The sequence below is a fragment of the Stegostoma tigrinum genome, chromosome 5, assembly GCF_030684315.1.
Source record: "Stegostoma tigrinum isolate sSteTig4 chromosome 5, sSteTig4.hap1, whole genome shotgun sequence".
Classification (NCBI taxonomy): Eukaryota; Metazoa; Chordata; class Chondrichthyes; order Orectolobiformes; family Stegostomatidae; genus Stegostoma; species Stegostoma tigrinum.
The window spans coordinates 81,472,504-81,494,152 of record NC_081358.1 but is presented as its reverse complement, the minus strand read 5'-3'; the positions used below and the strand labels follow the sequence as shown (position 1 = coordinate 81,494,152).

The 21,649-nt window shown below is 40.1% G+C and overlaps 1 protein-coding gene across 3 annotated transcripts in view; it reads right to left on the bottom strand.

The window, feature by feature from the left end:
- emilin2b (elastin microfibril interfacer 2b) overlaps positions 1-18,346 on the bottom strand; it is a 67,291-nt gene extending 48,945 nt beyond the window's left edge. For 2 of the 3 annotated variants that reach the window (XM_048529866.2, XM_048529865.2), the window contains exons 1-4: positions 17,816-18,346; positions 17,051-17,176; positions 9,073-9,239; positions 1,213-3,153 (exon numbers count right to left, since the gene is read on the bottom strand). In XM_048529866.2, coding sequence (XP_048385823.1) covers positions 1,213-3,153; positions 9,073-9,239; positions 17,051-17,176; positions 17,816-17,988 — 2,407 coding nt within the window. In that variant the 5' untranslated portion in view covers positions 17,989-18,346. The remainder of the gene's footprint in view (positions 1-1,212; positions 3,154-9,072; positions 9,240-17,050; positions 17,177-17,815) is intronic. The other variant, XM_048529864.2, reaches the window with a different exon arrangement.
- Positions 18,347-21,649: the final 3,303 nt, after the last annotated feature.

Here is a 21,649-nt window from a genome sequence, read left to right as displayed (position 1 = left end):
ATCATGAGCACTCAGGAAGAGACAGGAACCAGAGGAAAGGAAGCCCAAACTTCAATGTGGAACAAGCTACTCCATGGCTCTACAAGCAAAATTAAAAAGGTAAAACTGACTTGCATTTTTTTGGCCTCTTCCAACTTTGATTGTTCTTTCTGGAAGCAGACTTTCCAGAGATTTACAATCTCTTCCCTGCTTAAACCCAGAGTTAAAATAGTTGTCGGGCCCTGATCAGATCAAATTTGCATGCTTAAAAGTGGACCTTGCCAATTTCCTGCAGTTGTCTTTGTTGCCTCTTCACAACAGCTTATGATCATAACTTAAGAGGGCTTTTGTGGTGTCGTCATGGTGTCCCTCCATCTGATCCAGGTGGCCCAGGATCAAGTCCCATTTGCTTAAGAGGTGTTTAACATCATCTCTGAGCAAGTTGATTAGAAAATATCTAAAATCATAAGTGGGAGAACTGGTTGCTAAAATTTACAACTAATTTTAAATAACCGGTTTGTTGTAAGCAGCAGGATTGTGATTGCACTTAATATCTTTGATGCAGGACACTACCCAAAAATATTGCCTGGAAAATAAAGCCCAAGTATTCACATTCTTTTTCAGAAGTAACTAAGTCGGTCATTACCTTCAGTCTTGGACATGATGTACATTTAGAAGTTTTCATAAACAAAATTAAGAGTTGTCTAAGATACATTTCTTCCTTTGACATCTCTGTAAAATATAGATGCTGGGAGGGTAATGGTGAGACCTTTTACAGATAAATGTGGATTACAAGTACTGTCAGTACTAGGATCTCAGGAAAGTGAAATGATGGGAGTGTGAATATTTTTGCTTGAAATATAAATGACAGAAAACGTAACAACCATAGATTTTACCTTTCCAAATTTGAGCTGTACATTTAGAAAGTATATTGTTTTAATTAATTGTAGTGTTAGAAGCCAATATGTGCAAATCTCATTTTGTAGTTATGGACACATATCAACTTTGTCATAAAATATTAAAGTATATTACCTATTGTACAATGTTTCCCATTGTTCATTAATATCAAAATATATTGATGATCAATATTTTAATTGAATATTTGGTAGAAGAGTATATAAAACATCTAATACAACTCAACCACCTCATATATTCTTGACCAAATAACAAAATACTTGAGGGTTCAAGCAATATGGTGAAAAATAGAACATTGTAAAGGTCAATGTATCCTACCTGGAACAGGCTGAACAGGCAGCAAAACTTCTGTCTTCCGAATAATTTTAGGACATTGGCTTGAAAATTGGTGAATGGCACCTTTCAACAAAACAATTTCGTTGGAATGTGATTTCATAGTTTCATTCATCTGATGGGCACAGTTCCAAAGACTGCTAACATGTTTGTTTAGACCATCTTTAATTCTGAGTAGGCTGCTGGAAATATTGTCTAGTTTACTGCAAACATTCTCAATGTGGGCCACTCTCCTTTCAACATAGTCGACTTCTTTCTGGATCCCCTGAGCATTGTCTTTGCATTTATCAATGTCTTGAGCAACCTGTCTTGTTAGCTGATTCATTTGTTTCTTCATTTCAGTTAACTGACTGCTATTGTTTTTCTGGAGTTGGGATTTTAGACTTATGTCTGTTTCATGGAGTTTGTGTATCATATCCAGGAGTTCCTCCTGTTTCTTTGTTAAAGTGGACTCCACTGTTAACAGTGTTTCATTGCTTTTTGTCAGACCTTCCCACTGTGCTTGAACGGATTCCCCAATGGCATTTACATTGGCTTTTAATAAAATGATTTCTCCTTGTATCATCTCTAAGTCTTCATTTTCTTCCATCATCCTGAGACCTTCACGAACTGTATTATTCAGACCATTAAGGAGAATTAAGTTTTGTTCTGTTTTTTGCAACAAATATTTGTTGTCACTTTTGCAAGTTTCTAAATCCATTTTGATGTCCTTCATCTCCTCTCTAACAGAAGCACAACCAGTCTGGCATAAACGTTCCAAATTATGCAACCTGTCCTCAAAATAATCCATCACATTATTGATTTGGTCAGTACTGAAATTCAGATCACTTCGTTGCAATGATTCCAGTTCACTGTCTCTTGCCCCAGTATAAGTTATGTTACTAATTAACGCAAAATCATTGTTATGTTTTGTTTCTAACAACTGTACCCTCTTTTTTAGAAGATCTTTGACACCATCAACTTCATTTTCAATGAACCCTCTGAGAGTATACTCTATATAAAAGCAATGTTCTTCAGCATTTTTCTCTGTGACATTTATTCTAGATTCAATTTCCTCTAACCGCTCACTAAAAATAGCGTCTAGATTAAGAGTAGTGAAACGCTCCAGTTCATTATCCAATCTGGCATTCAAAAGCCTGTTAGCATCAGCAATTCTATACACCTTTCGATCCATATTGTTGACTTGCTGTCTTAAAGTGGCTATGGGAGAACAGCAGTTGAAATATCCAGGTGACTCTAGTAGATGATTTCGGAGGTTATTGATGTCCTCTCTCAATTCAGCCTCTTTTTCATGGAGCAATTCTTCTACATGTTCATAGTTTGATTCATTTTCTTCACATTGCTCTTTTAGTGACATTAACTTATACTCACAGGAATTTTTCAGATCTGCAAATTTCTTGTCAATGCCTAACATTAATTCTTCCTTGAGAGTTTCAATTTTACTATCAATGTAAGACTGATAAAAGTCTCCATTGGAAAATGGAGAATAAGTAGAAACAGGTGCTTGGGCTGCTTCCATGAGCTTCTTCAACTGTCCATTATGTCCAGTAACCATCCCATGTAGCTCATCTAGGATATCACTCTTGGTCTTCAATGTATCCTTAACCTCTGAGAGTTCAGACATCACTTCGCCCATTCCTGTTTGATAAAATGTGTCCCCATTCTTGTGGACAACTGGAACATGGGAAGTTTCAACGCCTGTAGCACTACTAGGCAGTCTCAGGTTGCTCAGTAATGTTGCAACCATTTTACTGGTATCCTCCTGGACACTATGTCTCAGATTATCGCTCAATCCTGTTACCGAGGCCTGTATTTTTTCGAGGACCTGATTAAGGCGCTGAACCTCATATTCCAACTGCTGAATTTTTTGTCCTTGGGCATCAGTTGATGGTGGTTTATGAACTTGACTGTCTGTAGATTTGGGTACTAAAAAAATACATAGTTAATGTTATATGATGTAATCTACAGTACTTTTATCTGTACAGATACAAAAGTAGCCAACAAATATTCTTAAATGTGCTTTTTAAATATCTAAAATCAAACATGCATACAATACAGAACCCAACACATCATCTTTAGTCTGCCAGTTATAATTATAGAGGAATTACATGAGACAAAAATAGAAATTGCTGGAAAAGCTCAGCAGATTTGGTAGCATCTGTGGAGAGAAATCAGGGTTAACATTTTGGTTTCAGTGACCCTTTGAGGAACTCTGATTTCCCTCCACAGATGCAGCCAGACCTGCTGAGCTTTTCCAGCAATTCTTACTTTTGTCTGTGTTTTACAGCATCTGCAGTTCTTTCGGTTTTTGTTTATGCATTATAATGTGACCTCTTTTGCAATCAATACCAAACAGCCATTGGAAAAACTCTTATCCCACTGTAGTAGCACCATGAAAGTGTTTCAACCTCCAAACAAAATGATCATACACAATTAAATTTTAATGCTGCAGTTTTACATTTAATCTAGATTCAATTTCTTCTCACCTCTCCCTGAAACATCTTCTAGAATGAATCTTAACCATTTGATTATCTATAATTCCGATGTAAACTCTTGATCAGTACTGCAAATGTTCAAGTAACTACAGCTCTTCTTTCTTCTGCAGTCTATTCTTGGCAGGTCAGAAATATTAAGAAGGTTGAAGAAATGTTGATAAGAGTTAAACTCTAAATAAATCGGACTAATGTGTGAAAATACATCTACAAGAAATATACATTTTACAATCTCGTTTTCACAGGCTCTTCCAAAAATTGGGTCTCACAAGTGACCTGTAAGAAATGGCACTACATGTCATGTCACTATATAGAATGATTAAAGGACAGTTGGTCTATCAACAGTACTGGATCTCTGAAACAGCAATTTGACTAGCCCCTCCCTATCAGCTCCCACCTCCATTCCCATAGGTCTACAATTATTTGCTGCTCAAATCCTTACCATTTTGAAAGCCCTGACTGTAAATGCCTCCACCGCACTTCCCGGCAAATGCAGTAGGAGCCTAACAACTTGCTGTACTAAAAGACTTTTCATCATTAATCCAGTTTGGCGACATTTTTCATGTCCTTCAATTTCACAATTCAGTTGGATTGTGAGGAATATGCTCAAACATTAATTAACATTAGGGCATCTTCCTGGGAAAGGTACAACAAACCCATTTTACCCTGAGTATATTAAAAAGATATGGGGGAAAAGCAGGAACTGGCTTTTGAGTTGGATGATCAGCCATGATCATAATGAATGATGCACCAGTCTTGAAGGACCATATTGCCTATTCCTATGTTTCTAAGTATTGGTGACACTGTTCATATAAATACGGTGATCTGCAACTTTGTCAGCACTGGAAATACTATTTTGTGGTCGAAGTGTTCAGCTGCAATTCACTAGGATTTCAAAAGAATGAGGGGGGCTTATAAAATTCCAACAGGGCTGGACAAATTAGATGCGGGAAGATGTCTAGACGAGTCTAGAATCAGGGGTCACAGTCTCAGGAAATGGCGCAGGCCTTTTACAATTGAGATGACGAAAAAATGTGTTACTCAAAAGGGTAGTGAACCTGTGGAATTCTCTGTCGAGGCCAAGTCACTGAATACCTTCAAGAAACGGATAAAATTTAGATTTTAAGGACATAATGAAGTATGGTGAGAAAGCAGAAATATGACATTGAGATAGGGTATCAGCCACGATCGTAAAGTATGGTGCAGCAGGCTTGAAGGGCCGAATAGCCTTCTCCTGCTCATTGTTTCTATAATTATTAGCAGAATAAGGATGCCCATATAAGACAAGTGCAATACTTCACAAATTATTAGTATTGATTTGATCTTGTGTAGCTAATAGTGTTGACATTATCTGTGTTTAATTTACTACCTATCCATAGGTCCTACTTTATCCCTAGCTATGTATTTATTAACTTAAGATAGGGCAATGAGTCATTTTTGTTTGGGTAATTTGGTTCAGATTTAGTCTGTACATTTTCAGCGTAGAACTGCACACTGAGGAGCCTCACATATTCTTTTCATACAAGAACACAAGAATTAGGAGCAGTAATAGGCCATTCAGCCCCTCAAACCTACTCCAAAACATGGCTGTTTTCACTTCAGCCTCAATTCCAGTCTCCTGCCTACTCTTTTCCTGGTGATGATATTCTTCCCATTGTGACCTATTCATTGTGCTGTCAATGAATTCTCTGACAGAATGGAAGGGGTCACCAGGAAACAGCTGGGGAAAGGTTATTTTAGATCATTTACCACAGATATAGGACACTCTAAAATTGTCTATTGGGCCATTATAACCATTTTCGAAGTTACCTCTTTTATCTAAGCATGGCCACTCTTTCAGCCATGAGCACTGCATCCTGCTGTGAAACCACAATCGTCACTGTTACCCTGTAATATTTGGTATATACAAGGAAAATGCTACTCCATTCAAGTAAGTAATAGTAACTGTGCATTATGCAGAGCTTATAATTTCAAGTAAGTTTATGGTCAGACATGATAAATAACTGTCCTCTGAATTGAAGAAGTCTCCCTTCCCTTTACATTTGATATCTGAAGTTGGTGTTGGATTTATTTGAAGATAATCCAATGTGTTAAAAGCAGCTCTGTGAAGCAATGGGCCTTAGCAGGCTTTGATTTGGTTATTCCATTTGAGAATGTGGCTTTTATTTATTTTGTTGGTTATTAGGCTGAAGTCCACAGAGTTTGTAAAGACTTTCTGGGGGTCCGTGAAATAATATAAACAGATCCTATTGCTGTGACAACAAAGGTGGGATGCCTGTTATGTGATATTAGTCATTGGAGTTAACAGAGATGTCCCAATGGCAGAAAAGTCTCACTACAGGCACTGTGTCTGCAACATTCTAATTCAGACAGGGTGACCAGCTGCAGTGGGTAAAGAGAACTCTGAAACACTTTGAATTGTGGAGTGAGTAAGCGAGAAGTGACAGGTTTCAAATGAACCAGCATCAGAGTACCCAACAGGCACTTTCAAGCTGAATTCCACTCCAAGAAAATACGGGATGTCACTGAGTATTTTACAGGGATTTCATTGCTGATTTCAGGTGGGGGTGTAGAAAGTTTTCAATCACCAATTACATCAGCGTAGATGAATCAGATGTCCCCAGTAAAATTTTACGCAGTTCCTTTAACAGGACTTTGGTGGCCTTCATATTCCAAAGCACGAATGTGCAAACAACATCACTGCATTATAACTTAAATTGAAAACCTGTGGTTACTAATACATTTGGAAAGGGATCCTTGAAAAATGTTTGGGGACCAATAATCCAGCGTGTGACATTCAAGAAAGGAAACAATTATCAATGTTGTTGAAACACATGAGATAGTGAATATAGTCAAAATCAGTTGGGTAAAATCCAAAAAAGATTCCTTGAACCAAAAGCAGTACTGAAATTTTGAATATGGAAAGTTAGCCCATCATGTCTGTGCTAGCACTGGAATGATGTCAGCGTTTCAACTTTTATCATGTTAAGACCATAAGACAGAGGAGCTGAAGTAGGCAATTCAACCAATCATATGTGCTCTGATATTCAATGAGATTATGGCCGATCTGATAATCATTAACTCCACTTTTCTGCATTATCAACACAACCCTTGATTTCCTTTCTGACTATGTCTATTTCAACCTTGAATATACTTAATGTCCCCACCTTAAGAGCCCTTTTAGGTACAGAACTTCATACTCTCTGAGAAAGTAAGTTCCTCCTTGGCTCTGTGTTGAACATTCAACTTCTTATTCTGGAGTTAAGCACTCCAATCCTAGAATCTCCCACAAGGTGAAGAAAACCTTTCCACCCCTACCCTGTCAGGTCCCCTAAGAGGCCTGCATGTTTCAATATGGTTGCTCTCTCATTCTTCTGATCTCCAATGAGTACATGCCTAACCTACTTTTCCTCCCCTTATAAGACTGTCTAATGTGGTATCAGCCTAGTTCATCTTCCAATGACAGTGTACCTTTCCTTAGATAAGGGGACCAAAACTGTTCACAACATTCCATCTGTAGTCTGACTAGTGTGTTGCATAAGTTTAGCAAAATCTCCCCAGTTTTACAATATACTGCTTTTGAAATAAAGGCAAGCATTCCGTTTGCCTTCTCCATAACTTGCTGAAATTGGAAGCCAGCTTTTAGTGATTCATGGTCAAGGACTCCTAAATTTCTCTGTTCAATTGCTTTCTGCAGTCTTCCTGCATTTAATAATATCCTTCTAATGATCTATCCTTCTTGCCAAAGTGCATAACCTCACATTTCCCTACAGTATATTCCATTTGCTAAGTTTTGCCCACTTGTTCAACCTGTTTATATCCCTCTGCAGACTCCCTGTGTCATCTTCATCACTTGCCTACTCACCTTTTTTATTGTCATTCACAAACCTGGCTTCAGTGCATTCAATTTCCTCCTTTGAGTAATTAATACATATTGTAAATAACTGCGACCCCAGCACTGATCTGCGTGGCACTCCAGCAGTTAAGAGGTTGCCATCCTGGCACCCTTCTCCAAATTCTCTGTCTTCTATCAGCCAGCCAATCCTCTATCCAGGCTAATATACCATTTTCAATGCAATTAGCTCTTTCTTATTAAGTAGCCTATGTGTGGTACCTTATCAGATGCCTTGAACCCAAGGCAGTCAGCACAATGGACAAATTCCTTTGGAAAACCCAAAGCTAAACAGTATAGAACAATAAACAAAACTAGTTTTCACCTCAAGCACTGCTGCTTCTGGTCTTGAAATCCCCAAATTTGGTCCCAACCCAGACGTCCAGGCACAACCTATCTCCTCAATCTCCTAGTCATCCCTAATTCCACTCTAAGATCCAGGAAACAATCCTGTGGACTCCCATGATGCTCTTTCCTGATCTGATAGTGTTCCCTTCCAACCTACTCATGCAATGAGGACAGCCTCAGGGGATAGACAACCAGTGCGCATAAAACTGTTGTCAACAGCATGGAGTTTAACCCTCGTTTTGACTGGGGTGGATTTGAAGCTTTGCCCTAGCTATGTTGAGGATTATCACGCTATAGGTCAGAAACTGCCGACAAGCAGAGAATTCAAGAAAAAAAAACCCTGACTGTACGATACCTCTTTGTTCAGCATTTGGGAGAAGATGACTGTCTTGTAGCCTGCCATATATAGAAGGCAGTATAAGAAAGTTTAAACCCGTCTATAAAATGTTCAATTTCAATATCAGGTTTTGCTTTACACAGCATCTTAATCACTTTTACCATGAAGCAGAAAACACACGGCCAGGGAAAAAGAGCACATGCAGTCATTTATTTCCAGTGCTGAAGAACTAAATGAAAGAGTGAAATTGGAGCCTTCTGTTAAATATTGGCAGATTGTCAGAAATGAGTTGAATTCTTTTAACTGTGTAAAACTGCCTCTGCACAAACACTAATTGCTCCGAATTTCATGTTAGTTCTGGTATTCTGAGAAGATTTTAGTTTAAATGATGGATATTCTGTTCTTTGGTTAGTTACTACAGCAAACAAAACCAATAAATAAACTAAGCAAGCTACTGACTAGACACTCAAGAGTACCTCATACAAGGTAGTTAATTTTTTTTTAAGTACTTAATTATTTGTGTAAGTTTCACCGCAGCAACCAAGGGAAGGCACAAACAGATAACGCAAGATGCCAATTCCAGATTGCAGTGAAACCTCACTGTCTTGGTGTATAATGCTGAATATGATGCATTGGTGATCTAGATAAGCTGCATGGAAGGATTTATAAGATACAACTTACAAAAAATTAATTTATAATTTTGCAAAAATGTCCCAATTTAGTATGATCTCATTTAGTAATCATCTAAAATAATCAGGTAAATATCATAATCTTACTAAGATTCCTTTGTCTCGGGGCAGAAGGCTGCAGTGGAAGAGTTGCAGAGTGTTGTGAATGGCCATTCTTGCAATCTTCGCCCTTAAATCCAGGGCAACACCTCCACTCCAGCTGAGTCACCAACTTATATGCAACCTTATATACTGGACGAAAATGGGTACGATATCTAATTGGAAAAACATATGAAGAAAATAGTTCACAAAATAAACATGGATATGCATATAACAAAAATCTTACCCTTATCCTCATGTGTCTGAATAAGAAAGCACTAATTGTTCAGGCCCCTTTTCAGAATTAGAATATCCAATTCCTCATAATGGTGGAGTGGTAGGTCTCCTGCCTCTGAGTCAGTAGCTTTTAACACCCACTTCAAACTGGAAAGTGCATTCATACTGCAGTCAAACAGGCTACATATTTCTAAACCTTTCCAACAGTCACCAATAGCAGGGAGTAAGACTGAACGAGAATCCAAGCCAGCCACACAATGGAAAGAACATTGAAGCCTCTGCCATTACCGTTCTTAGCTCTGGACTACTTCATGCACATAAAGCTGCACATTTCCACAGCAACGTGGTCATATTGGATTAGCTAGCTGGACAAAAAATGTGAACCAGAATGGTGCCAACACCATGGGGTTCAATCCATACTTTACCTGAGTAGAGTCGGGGCCTGTCTCTTTTCCCTACATTTGGTGAGACTGTGATGTAGTGGGCTGGACCCGAAGTGGAAGATTCCTCATAAGGTTTTAATGAATCCTCATTAATTCCTTTCCACAGTTACACCATTTTTTGAAAATCAGAATTGCAGATATTATTCTTCAGTAGTCCAGCCAATTTTCAGATTAGCATAATTTCCATCACTTACTTTTAATGGCTTATGTATAAATTCCAAAGTATGCTTTCCTTTTCGTTTTAACTACCATCCTTCCAAGTACCTTCTAAGTACCAGATGATGACTAAGGAATTGGTCAGGCCCATCAGAAGAAACCCACAGATTAGTCAACCCGCTTTTTGAGGGAAGTTTGCGACTTATTCATTGTGACTTAATTGAATTTGTTGAGGAAGTAATAATGATTGATGAGGGTACAGAAGTAGATGTTGTCCACATGGATTTTAATAAGGTATTTGAAAAGATCCCACATGGCAGACTGTTAAGAAAAATCAATGCGGCGAGTTAGATCCACAACTGGCTCAATGACAGGAGGAAGAAAAAGGGTAATGGGGTAATAATCAATGGCTATTTTTCCCCCGGATAAAAAGCAATTTCCAGTAGTGTTCTATAGGCCCCAATGGGGGACGCAATGGCCTAGTGGTATTATCGCTGGACTGTTAATCCAGAGACTCAGGTAACGCTCTGGGGACCCAGGTTCAAATTCCACCACAGCAGGATTCAATAAATATCTGGAATTAATAATCTAATGATGACGGTTGTCAATTTCAGACAACCCCAACTAGTTCACAACTGTGAGACAACACGGTGTGAAGCTGGATGAACACAGCAGGCCAAGCAGCATTAGTGAAGCAGGAAAGCTTGACATTTCGGGTCGGGACCCTTCTTCAGAAAATGGTTCACAAATGTGTTTTAGGGAAGAAAATTCCTTACCGGGTCTGGCCTACATGTGACTCCAGACCTGCAGCAATATGGGTCACTCTTAACTGCCTTCTGGGTAATTAGGATGGGCAATAAATGCTGATTAGCCAGTGACACCTTCATCTCATGAATGAATAAAGAAGTGTTAGTTCCCTTGCTAATGGCATGACTTCAAAATTTACAGATAACACAAAAAGTAGCTGCGTACTTGCTAGTGAAGAGGATGGCTGTTGACTGTAGGAAGACATCAATGATTTGGCTGAGTGGATGGCAAAGTAGCTATTGGAATTCAGTGTTGAGAAGTGGGAGCTTATATATTTGGGGCAGCCAAATAAAGTAAGGAAATACACAATAAATGAAAGGATATTGAGAGGGATAGAGGAAATGACAGACCTTGGGATGCATGATCACAAGTTCCTGAAGGTCATAGGACAGGTAGCTAAGGTGGCACAGAAGACATATGGAATGCTTTTCTTCAATGGGCGAAGTATTCAATACAAAATCAGGAACATGAAGTTTGAATTATTTAAGACACAAGTTAGGCCACAGCTGGAGTTTTATGCACGGTTTTGATCACCAGAGATTTACAAGAATGTTGCCAGGGCTCAGAAATTACAAGTAAAAGGAAAGATTAGATACCCAAAGCTTGTTTTTCTTCAAACAGGGGAGACTAAGAGATGACTTGAGCAAGTTGTGAAAAATAAAGAGGAGTTTGGATAGGGTGGACGAGAAAGACCTGCTTCCCCTCATGGTCAATTGCCAGAGGGCACAGATTTAAGGTGATTTGAAAAAAAGAATTAGCGGAATCATGGAGTAAAAACAATCTTTTCACCAGAGAATGCTGGGTATTTGGAATTCACTGCTCAGTTTAGTTTTTGAGGTGAAAACCTTTAATTCATTTAAAAGGAACCTGTATCTGCATCCAAAATGCTGACACTGGTAAGGCTATAGGCCAGGTACTGGTAAATGAGTTTATTCAGCCAGGCCGGAAATGATGGGCTGAATGATCTCTTATGTGCTGTAACTTTGCTGTGGTTCTATCTTCAATATGTATTTTTATAGTACACTTTCTTTTGTTCTGTTTTAGTGTCATGTATTTTATACAGATATATGCGAACATTATATTTTAAATCAATCTTGTTCATATTGGTGTTGAACTGACCCCAATCTACACACAGTTCAATTTTCAACATGATGGCAATTGGAAATGGAACCTCAACAACACAATGACGTAACCAAAAACTCTGCACATTTATTGCTGCATTATTTACCTTTCTCACACTTTTACCATGTTTCATAGAAACAAAAGCATGCAGCATCAACATATGAGTGAGTATCACTACTGAGTAACTATGAATAAATAGGAAAGGCATGAAGAATACTCCAACCTGTTTATTATGCCCTTTGATTACTGCACTGCATTGCTTTAGACATATTTACCTTGATTGAATGTCTATATTCTTCAGGGTATACAAGATAAACTCAAACAAAATAATGTAATGTTGCAAATTGTTTAATAAAAATGCCACTGAAATACTGTTGGTCTGTATGATAAAGCCAAGCAAGTTTATTTGTCTTCCTTTTCATTGCAATGTAGCAGTAATTTATATCTTATAATATTAATCTCATTGATCTAATTAATTGTTGCCTATAATCACAAGTCTCTGAAGCACAATAGTAGGCAAATATATCTACCATGTGGAGCTTTTAAAGGACTGCTCGCTTAAATTTCAGCCCTTGAGTGGTTAACCATGCCTAATCTGCAAGTATTTATGTGTAACATTTTAATTATTTCCCTGCAGCTGATGTTTCTTGTAATTAGCTGAAGGGTATGGGGCCACAAATGATTAAAAGGTATTTGACTTTATAGCAATTCCTTCAGCTGCCCATTCAAACTAGCTCCTTATCAGTTTTAATTACAGGGTTAAACCACAGTAATGCTCGGGAGAATTTGAAAGGATTTTCCTTGGAAAGTCTCCCTATCTGATCAAACCTCTTCCATTCAGGGAGGAACGTTTATATCATCACAGACATGGAACTTTTGCAGTCAAGAGATATCAAGTAGAAGGAATTATTTAAAAGCAGCACAGCTTCTTTTTAAACTGACTTTACTATCATCCTTCAGTTTTGATTTTTTTAAAAAATTCAGCCCTCTGAAATGTTTTAATGATTCAGTGGCCCATCCCTGCAGGCGAGCCAGAAGTGGAAGATGTGGCACATTACTCATTGTCACCGTGAGATAGGGGTCAAGATGTAGGTGGATGGAAACAAACAGCTGTACTCAACCCATCCTGTTCCTAACTTACACAGAGGCCTTACTAAGGTAACGCTTATGTTGTATGTTTTTGTTAGTAATTGAATGACAATATGAGAGTTTATAGTGCCAACACTAATAACATTTATGTGCAGCACTTCAGGATCTCATAGCCTCCCAACGCACTTCACAGCCAATGAGGTACTTTTGAAGTTATTATTGGAAATGACAATGCAAATTAATTAGAATGGAAAATGATTGCCATTTTTTATGATTTTAAAAAAAGAACATGGACTGTTTCAGCAACACAACACTTCAGTGTTGTGACGTATTTGCAACATGGAGGAAATTATTAAGTTAGCGCTGAACAAGTTTCTCTGGCAACTTTACAGAGGATGCAACCATTTTTAAAACACACCATTCCTCTGAAGCAGTTTAACAGTACAAATATCCATGCTTTTACTTTTAAGAAAAATTACAGTTTTAGAACAATTCTACAATCTACATTTTCTTTCTAATTTCTACTCCCTTTCCCTGGAGGAACTGGCTGTTCACACCATTAAGTCTACCACCTTCCCTCTCAACCCCACCGTCTTCACCTATATCTGCCAATTGGTTGATAATTCATGCCAGTCTAGTCAATGAACGCTAGTACGCTACAACAATTGTGAACATATCAGCTAATTCTGATCCTTACTCAACGTCCACACACTTGCAATTTCCTGCAGGCTGCCTGAATAGCAAACAGGAGTGGAGATTCTGAATAATTTTCCACTCCCAACAAAGGTTGCTGAGGCAAACGGTTAAGGAACCTAACTCTGTCCTACATGCCCAAGGAAAGATGATTTCAATATTAAAAAGACAAATTTAAAGAACAATGGGCGGTGCGCTATCTATTCCTTGTTGTGGATGTCAGCATCAGGAGACATTTGCATTGACTGACACGTGGCAGAGTTTCTGTCCTTCACTTTGGAAGTGATTCCTTTTCCGAGAGCTCCCAGTCAATCAGAGATAATGGGAACTGCAGATGCTGGAGAATCTGAGATAACAAAGTGTGGAGCTGGATGAACACAGCAGGCCAAGCAGCATTTTAGGTGCTCCAAAGATGCTGCTTGGCCTGCTGCGTTCATCCAGCTCCCCACTTTGTTATCCCAGTCAATCAGATGGCAGACAGTTCTATAGTCACAGCAGCGCCAAAGGGAGTAGTGGCCATTGTTGCAATTGCAGGCAGTGTCCCTAAACTAAGCCAAGATGATGGTAAATTCAAGATTGTCGCAATGGAGATGGGAGGAGAGGCCTTGAGGATAGACAGAATGGGCAGGGAGTTTGATGAAGAAGCCAAGGACAAAAGAAGGCCCACGAGAGCACTGCTACCTCTTAGCGCCAGGGATCCAGGTTCAATTCCAGCCTCAGGCGACTGTCTGTACGCAGTTTGCACAATCTCCCCATATCTGTGTGGGGTTCCTCGGGATGCTCCAGTTTCCTCTCTCAATCCAAAAATGTGCAGGTTAGGTGGATTGGTCATGGCAAATGTGGGATTACAGTGGGGTGGTGGGTTTGTGGGGTGGGGGAAATTCTCTTCAGAGGGTTGGTGCAGACTTGATGGGCTGAATGGCCTCTGCCTGCACAGTCAGGATTCTATCATTTTACAAGATGAAGACAGGTAGAGATCAGGATGAACTTTGATCAGAAAAACTGGCTAGTAATGGAGTTTCCCCAATCTCGTTTCTCCCCCTGACCAAAGCCCAAATAGGGTAACCTGTACAGATATTAAGCCTCTCAATCCCACTAACACACCACCCAAAACATCTTCGCCCATTGAGGCTGTGTGATCAATGTCCATAAGGAGGGCATGGAAGCTGGTTGGTTGACCTAGGCTTCTCATGTACATCTCCACGTCTGTAAATGGCTGACAGGTTAGGGCAGGGAGGAGTGGCAGCAGGGTGATGTTGGGAACTTCATGACCCCTACCCCAAACACTTGCTGGCAAACCCACCACCAGGGGCCCATAATATTCTGCCCTATGATTTAAATATCTCCAGAACCAAGACCAAATCTTTTTTGGAAAGTTTTCACTTTCAACTCCAAATCTTGAATGTGGCACCTAATCCACATAGATTCTCAGCCCAGATAACAAACCTGTGTACTTGACTGGTGATGGATAGACACACAAAAAGTGTTGATGATCTGGATTACAAGAATACACTGGCCCAAGAAATAACTAAGCTCTATCTGGCAGCGCATCAGATTGTGAGTCATTCATCTGACAACATGAAGAATTGTCCTGTATCCACAGTCACTAGTCTGTGTTGTAGCCTCAATACATGATGCCCACAAAAATTCCTGACTGACAAGAGTCTGATCTTGAGTGAACAGATTCACACCATCAAACAGACTTTGGTGAATGTGGTTGGGCACAGTGAACCAGTCACATGGTTCTGGTTTTCACTGCAACTTTATGTTTCAATATATGCTAATGTGGACTGCACATAAAAGATCAGAGATTACCACTAGACTAAAGGTGACCTGTCAGTAGGCCATTCAGCCAATCAATCATGACTAATCTGATAATCATTAACTCCACTTTCCTACCTTTTCCCCACAATCCTGGATTTCCTTAATGGTTAGAAAATTGCTCATGTTAGCACTGAAAATACTTAATTACCCAGCTTCAGCAGTCCTCTGTGATAAAGAAATTCCTCCCCATCTCTGTCTTAAATGGATGACTGCTCACTCTGAAATTATAACCTCTGGTCCTTTAGACTCTCTCATAAAGGAAACAATCTTTCTGCATCTACCCTTTCAAGCCCCCTAAGAGCCTTTTATATTTCACAAGATCACCTCTCAATCTTCCAACTCCCAACAAAAACAAACTGAACCTCCTCAACCTCTCATAAGAAAACCCTTTCATACCCAGGATCATACAAGGGAAGATGAAGAGTCATCTAGACTCAAAAAGTTAACTTGCTCTCTCTCCATAGATGCTGCCTGGCCTGCTGTGATGTCCAGTGTTTTTTGTGTTCATACAAGTGAACTTTCTTTGGACAACCTCCAATACTAATTTATTTTATGTGTTTCATTAAGGCTGCCTCTTGTTCTTCTAAACTCGAGAGTACATTTAATGCTCTAACATGTCTATGGTACACAATGCTTTGAAGGTGTTTTACGTCTAAAGCTTCAATAGTTCATCTTGTGGAAGGGTAATAATGCTCGTGCATGTTTCTCTTGCTAAAACTTCCCTCATGTTCATAGCATATCTGTGGGTCTCCCTGGAATATGAGATCCAGTGTTATCAACCTGATAAATTTGGAATGATACATCTCTAAACTGATGTAAAAAGTAGTTAAAAAGTAGATTACGCCATACCTTACGGCAATTTAACACTCCCTGGCCAATCTGTATTTAACACTGGCGCCAAAGGCCTTTGCTAACAGGCAGGGTGGGGCGGGTCACGTTGGGACGTGGGTGCTGGGGTCGCGAGGGACGATGTCAGGGAGCTATCCAAGTGTTTTTTTTAGCGCTGAAGCGTCGATGTTATCTGGGATTAGACGAGGAGGCAGCGACTCAAAACTCCGCTGGCATTCACATGGAGATAAACGAATTGCAGGCGGCTTCTGGGCTGGCTGCAATGGGGGAATGTAATTTACGGGTGAACATCGCCTCCCGGATGTTAGAATGCCCCAGCGGGACCACATGCTGTAAATCTGGGTACTTACCACAGCCAAACCAAAGGGCAATCCATAGTAGCATTCATTTAATTTGACAACAAACAGCATTGTTTCTGATTTTTTTTTCATATATATCGACGTGCCCGGAGCTTGGAGATATAGCAACAAACGGATTTGCAATCCGGTGTTTACAGTAGTGGAGCCAAAAAAAACTTAAGTCCAGATGTTTAGCTATAAACATGTCGGGTTATCAGCTGAGATGATACATCAGTTTATTGTTGGATCTCTCTCGTCGTTGATAACTTGGTAAATTAAGGAACGTATTGAAAAGCAGAATGTAGTTTGGGTGTGAGGCATGTTGCATTCAGAGAAGAGACTGGATTTGCCCTGCGCTCTGTCGTGTGTGCCTTGTGGTTCCCCCCAACTGCCCACCTCGTCACCCGGAGCGGATCGCTTCTTACTTACAGCACGGCAGGACGGCAGTTGAGCTGACCCCAGGGGCAGGGCTGATATTCCGGCTTGATGTAACTTTCTGCGGCGTCCAGCACCGAGCAGGTCACGTTCTTCTTCACAATGTAAGCGCACCAGTTCCTGTAGGAGCACGGAGACAAAACACACACACAACGCGCGAGAATCAGAACGGGCCGCAGACGGGCAGAGGCGCGGGTAAACCTGCGGCGCGACACGAAAGCACCCCCAACCCTGCCGACAGCAAAGACACTAACTGCAAGGCCACTCCACACGAATTGTGTGTGAGGTACACTTTGAAACTTTGGCTCCACGCCAGCCAACCTTGGACCAAGGGAACAAGGTGAGGCAGAAGTTAAGACAGTCCACTTAGCATCAATTTAAATTCAAGTTGCTCCCCGTTTTTAAATAAATATTTATATAAATAAATCCCACAGTTTACTTTGCTAGAAAAGTCACAATAAATCGGAAAAATGTTGACATGAGAAGGAGTGTGATCGCTGTTAAAAAAATTTTCGTCCCCCCAGAGTCGTCTGACCAAAGTCCTGGACTTATTTCCACAGTCTGAGCTCTTTCTGCCAAACTATAATGGGAGACCATTCGGTTCTTGAACCCTCCCGGTGCCTCAAATATACGTATAGACTTATATAAGTAAGAAACGTTTGTGGAGAATCGAACTTCTCCAGTGACTATGTATATAAAGATATGTTTTTTAAATAAATAACATATACTTTTGAAATGTTAAAAAGAAACTGGACTTACTTGTTACGTCCTGTGAGTTTGTTGGTAGTTTGCCGGGGTGGGGACCTGGCCGAGTATAGATGATATCTAGAAACTGGAGGCGTAGCTTGTACATGGGACAGTAAAATACTGATGAGAATCACAGAGCAGCTCAGCCAAACTGCGTCCCTCTCGACCCGTCTTTTTCCGGTCATTGTAACGGGACAGTTTTCCAAACTTCGCTTTTTTTCCGGTAGAATTGGCGAGCACTTTAAGCGAAGACCACCGCCGAAGCTGCTGTGGAGAACTGCTGAAGGGAGCAGACTCCGGCGGTCAGACTGGGAGTGGACTCACCCTGTTGAGGGGACGCCTCCGGCGTGGAGAAATGCGGGTTTTTCCTGTTGCCTTGAGAGGAATCTTTTTAAAAAAAACACAATGACGTTAATGTTCTTCACTGGAGCTTCAGGCACACCACTAGGAACTCTGCTCGTTTCTTTTTGGAAAAAAAACTTGGCTTAAGCTCCATCCTAAACTTGTGATGGGAGGCTGCTGGTATCCTCACTGGATCAGCATCGAGAGTGTATGCTCTCGAAATCTGGAGTAGGGAAACGAAGTACTATTAAATGATACAAGGCGTCAGGTGGAGGGAATGTGGTTGGATGCCAGTTCACTTTCTCCTCTGTTGCACATCACACCACGTCCATTATGAAAGTAACTTTCCTATAAACCTAGAACGAGTTGCCAAGAAATTTTCAGTTTGGAACCAGCTCGCTGTAAATTGCAGATCAAAAATAGCACATTTGGAATCTTGGCGTGCAGCTCATTTATTTAGTAATTGCATTTAAATATGATATTTGACATAAAAGTGAACCTTCCAAGGTTAGCATTAGCTGGCATTTATTGAGATTTAACCTGACGCCAATCAGAAAAGCAAAATGAAATTAGGAAACAAAGTTCTGCTGATGTGAAGAATAGTCCAGGAACTCTATATAAGGAGAAATGTTTCAACAGGGGTTTGCCAGTTATGTATCTGTGCAGTTCCCTAGGCTCCTTTACACAACAGGAGAAGCATATGTACAACATCAAAATGGTGCAGAGGTTGGAAATCTGAAATCAATCCTGGTCTCCTGTGGCAATCCATTAGCTGTACATTTACATCCCTCTAAAAACTGCAGCCTATTTAATTCAGTGTACATGTGGTGGCTCACCTCACTTTCACTCCGAAAATCATTGAGACCTAACAGGATGTCACCATTCTAAATGAACCCAGTATTCATGCAAAACCTTTATAGAAATCACTTCCAGAAGTGGTTTGTACCCCACAGCAGTCTTGTACAAGTGCAAGGAATGTTTATTTTTGAAAAGACCACCTTGCAATTTTCAAAAAAGTAATTTTAAATAATTTTACTATGACACTCCCATGAATTTCTCCTAACTGTAACATTTTAAGTAGCATTCAAAAGTTTAAAAATAAATCTCTTACACAATAGTATGTTATCAGTAGACAGAGTGGAACAAATCTTACATTATGGCTGAGTGGAACATCCTATGGAAGGTTCCATTCTTATCTATTCAACAATCACCAGATAAACTTCTGAAATTACTTCTCTTCCCACCCTTGCCATTACTGCTGGAGACCTTCCCCCACTAATGATTTGTACAAGTCCACTTCTTTTTGTGTGGTGGACACAGGTTCAATTGAGGCATTCAAAGGGATATTGGATGATTATTTGGATAGAAATAGTGCACAAGGATATAAGGAAAAACCAGGAGATATAAAACCCATGATGGACCAAATGGTGTCCTCCTGTGACATCACAGTTCTGTGATTCTATGATTCTCAACTATATGCTGCCTCAGGGTGCCTCTACTTGAAAACACATTGCCAGGTACTGCACGAATGCTAAGGACTTCCAGTTCTATGTCAATAAGCTCCTTGATCCATGTTCAGCCCTGGATGATATGAAATTTCCTCTAATTAAACCTTGGTGAGACTGAAGTGTGTCTTTGGCACCCCACAAACTCTGTTTCTTGCTTATTGTTTTCATGGATGACTCTAGCTACTAGTTTAGGTTGAATCAGGCTGTTCACAAACTTGGTAACCTTTTTATTCTTCATTTGGGGAGTATGGGCTTCACTAGTAGGACCGTCATTTGCTGTCTATCATTAATTTCCCTCAAAGAAGATAGTGGTGAGCTGCCATTTTGAACCACTGTAGACCATTTGATGTAGGGACACCCACAATGCTGTTGGGCAGAGAGCTCCAGGATTTTGAGCCAGCAAAACTGAAGTCAGGATGACATCTAATTTGACTCCGAGCCAGACCACTATCCCTTCATCACAAAGAGTACAACCTCAATCATATTGATGATTCTTTGCCCTACCTAAACCCATCTGCTTCTGACATCTTCATCCATACACTTTTCACTATCGAAATTGACTGTTCAAAAACTCTTCTAGTTGATCTCCTGCTTTCCACAACTCATCTACGAACACCCATCCAAATGCTTCTTGCCTATTTTATTACTCACACTAAATCCCCTGTGCTCACAAAGCTACATTCACTCCAACCCCCAAATGTCTTTATTTCAAAGTCTTATTTTGTATTTAAACTCATCTATAACTTTAACACTCTTAACCCCATAACCTCCTCCAGTCCTTTAAGTCTCCAAGAATCCTTCCTCAAACTCTAGGCTCATGAGCATCAGCCATTATTTTCATCTTAAAATTGTTGGCCAAATTCAGCAATGAAGGACAAAGCTCCAGAGTTTCTTACTTAAGTCTCTCTACCTGTCCACCTCCCTTAACAGATTCCTTAAAACTTACTTACTTATTTAGTCAGGCTTTGATTGCTGTCCAAGTGTACCCTTCTTTGTTTCCTTCTGGTGTGGCTCAGGATGTTTTACTATATTAAAGGCAAAATATTAATGAAAGTTGTATTGCTTAAGTCAGCAGGTCTGATGTTTTAGGCTTGGGATTTAAAGCCAATATTTGTTCCCTGAATTCTAAGGAAGGTGACAAATGGTATTATAAACTATTTAGATTATCATCTGTGAAGATACTTTGCGTCAGTCTTCACAGTGGAAGAGTACTTTGCGTCAGTCTTCACAGTGGAAGACATGAGTAGTATGCCAACAATTAGGGAGAGCCAGGGGGCAGAGTTGAGTATGGTAGGCATTACAAAATAGAAAGTGCTAGAAAAGCTAAAAGATCTAAAAATTGATAAATCTCCTGGCCCCAATGGGCTACATCGCAGAGTTCTGAGGGAGGTGGCTGAGGAAATAGCGGAGGCTTTGGTTGTGATCTTTCAAAAGTCACTGGAGTCAGGGAAAGTCCCAGATGATTGGAAAATTGCTGTTGTAACTCCCTTGTTTAAGAAAGGATCAAGGCAAAAGATAGAAAATTATGGGCCGATTAGCCTAACCTCGGTAGTTGGTAAAATTCTAGAATCCATTGTCAAGGACGAGATTTATAAATTCCTGGAAGTGCAGGGTCAGATTAGAACAAGTCAGCATGGATTTAGTAAGGGGAGGTCATGCCTGACAGACCTTTAGAATTCTTTGAAGAGGTAACAAGTATGTTAGACCAGGGAAACCCAGCAGATGTTATCTATCTAGACTTCCAAAAGGCTTTTGATACGGTGCGTCACGGGAGGCTGCTGAGCAAGGTGAGGGCCCATGGTGTTCGAGATGAGCTACTGGCTTGGATTGAGGATTGCCTGTCTGACAGAAGGCAGAGAGTTGGGATAAAAGGCTCTTTTTCGGAATGGTAACCGGTGACGATTGGTGTCCCGCAGGGTTCAGTGTTGGGGCCGCAGCTGTTCAACTTATACATTAATGACTTGGATGAAGGGACTGGGGACATTCTGACGAAGTT